At 39.1% G+C, this 2472-nt stretch overlaps 1 protein-coding gene across 1 annotated transcript; it reads right to left on the bottom strand.

The window, feature by feature from the left end:
• Nucleotides 1-527: 527 nt before the first annotated feature.
• Nucleotides 528-1376, bottom strand: LOC118710339 (olfactory receptor 7A10-like). Its single transcript, XM_036422793.1, has 2 exons — nucleotides 1022-1376; nucleotides 528-736 (listed from the first exon to the last, which is right to left on the bottom strand). Exons 1-2 carry the CDS (start codon nucleotides 1374-1376, stop codon nucleotides 528-530), a joined length of 564 nt encoding a protein of 187 aa, XP_036278686.1.
• Between the last annotated feature and the right edge of the window lie 1096 nt (nucleotides 1377-2472).

Here is a 2472-nt window from a genome sequence, read left to right as displayed (position 1 = left end):
GAATTCACTGTATAGATTGTCAAGAAAAAAAATAACAAAGAAACAGTGACTCTAAAGGACACACTGGATCAGATGGACTTCATTGATATTTATAGGACATTTAAGCCCAAATCTGCAGAACATACATTTTTTTCTCAAGTGCACATGGATCATTCACAAAGATAGACCACATGTTAGGACACAAAATAAGTCTCTACAAGTTCAAGAAGATTGAAATCATATCGAGTATCTTCTCAGATATATGTAATTTGAGAAATATTTATGTTGTCTCATTAGGTAAATGAAATTTTCCAAATATATCTGATCCATGATGGAAATAAATTTGAGAAAGTAGAAAAATAACAAAGAGAAGAGTTATTGAATATATGAGAGCAGAGAAATTAATTGAGTTACATAAATTGAATAAAGAAGATGAGGTCAAAGGAATAGAAATTCCAGGAAATAAAAAAGGAAAGAGCAAGTTTTACTTTGGTAGTCTAATGATCATCACAATGACTGACTCTGCAAACATAGACACATCTTCAGTCTTAGGACAACTGGTCTGTTGTAGTTTCCTTCATAAAGAATGTTTTCAGAGCCTGTTTGATGTCTTTGTTCCTGAGACTGTAGATGAAGGGGTTCAGCATGGGTGTGACTACAGTGTACATCACCGAGGCTGTTGCAACTGAGTGTGAGCTCTGGGTAGCTGCCGAGCTGAGATATACTCCTAGGATTGTACCATAAAATAAGAAGACAGCTGAGAGGTGAGATGCACAGGTAGAAAATGCCTTATACTTCCCCTGAGCTGATGGGATTGCATGTATGGAGGACACTATCTTAGAATATGAGTAAAGGATCCCAGCGAAAGGACCACCGACAAGCAGGACAGCTGCAAAATACATAGCCATGTTATTTAAAATTGTGTCAGAACAGGCAAGTTTTATCAACTGATTTAGTTCACAGAAAAAGTGAGGGATTTCCACATCCATGCAGAAGGACAGTCTTAATGCCATTAAGCATTGTAGGAAGGAATGTAGAGTACTCATGATCCAGCATATCAGAACTAGCAGTCTACAGAGCCGAGGGTTCATGATGACAGTGTAGTGCAGTGGGTGGCAGATAGCCACATACCTGTCATAGGCCATCACAGTCAGGATAAAGTTGTCCAAGCCAGCAAAAAGTACAAAAAAATACATCTGGGTGATGCAGCCTTCATAGGTGATGACTTTGTTTTTTGTCTGGATGTTCACCAGCATCTTTGGGACTGTGGTGGAGGTAAGCCAGATGTCTACCAAGGACAGGTTGAAGAGGAAGAAGTACATGGGTGTGTGGAGGTGGGAATCTGAGCCGACAGCCAGGATGATGAGCAGGTTTCCCAACACAGTGATCAGGTACATGGAGAGGAAAACCCCAAATTCGAGGGGTTGTAATCCTGGTTTCTCTGAAAATCCCAGAAGAAAAAATCTTGAAATTTGTGTAAGATTCACCTGTTCCATGTGTTGGAGGTGACTGCCAAGAAATATTAAAATAACATGAACACATTTCACATAAAGTTGCATTGCTCACATATTTGAAATTCTAGAATCCATGTATTGTAGACCAGACATTAATTTTAATATTTTTGTATGTGAATATGGTCCCCGGTAAGGAATATCCACTGCCACTTCTGATATGGAGTGTTTGTCCCAATCACCTATGCCTCTGAGGGGATCATGCATTCTACAGTTTTATTGAGAATTTCTTCATGTTTCTTAAGAATGAAAATTGAGTACTGACCATGTTTAGGCACTGCCCAGGCTGTGAGAATAGGGTGCTAAAGAACAAGTATTTATAATCCAACGAGGGAGAAAGAAGGTAGAAGCAAATAATAAAATGATAAGTTACTTTAGATGGCTGCAGCGTTATGAAGAAAAGAAAAACACATCTAAAGGAGAGTGAGCAAGGAGTTCTGTTTTTCATGGGTGTGTAAGTAGATCTGCAAACAAGGTGACATTTGAACAGAGACCTCAAAAGTGAGCAGGAGAAAATCTGAGGTGACCTAAATTAAATAACAGTTGGGCCAGAGAGTGAGAGAAATAGACAATAGACATCAACTGGGTAAAAGCTGTGGCCGTATTTTCCTGAGTATAAGACGACTTTTGAACCGGGAGAAAAAAGTCAACCGAAACTCGGGGGCAAAAGACCAAAATTGCACAAAAATTACCTGCAGATCTTAACGGCAAAGTAAGTCTTTTCTTTGAAGTGGGGGATAGTCTTATACAGCGAATATAGGCCTAAACCTATGTTTTAACTGTAAAATTAGGGGGTCATCTTATACTCTGGAAAATACGGTACAAAAGGCTGCTCACATTCCTGAATGTATGTTGGCATTTGAATCAAGTTCTGTAGTGACCACTAGATGGCCCTGCTTCCTGCACATGCTTGAGCTTTCAGGACTGTTGCCTGTAACCAATTAAAAGCAGTAAATATTTCTCCCTTAGTACCTGTTCTAGA

Source organism: Pipistrellus kuhlii, unplaced genomic scaffold, assembly GCF_014108245.1.
Source record: "Pipistrellus kuhlii isolate mPipKuh1 unplaced genomic scaffold, mPipKuh1.p scaffold_m20_p_73, whole genome shotgun sequence".
NCBI classification, from domain to species: Eukaryota; Metazoa; Chordata; class Mammalia; order Chiroptera; family Vespertilionidae; genus Pipistrellus; species Pipistrellus kuhlii.
Note: the sequence above shows the minus strand (reverse complement) of the source record. Positions and strands in the feature narration are given on the sequence as shown.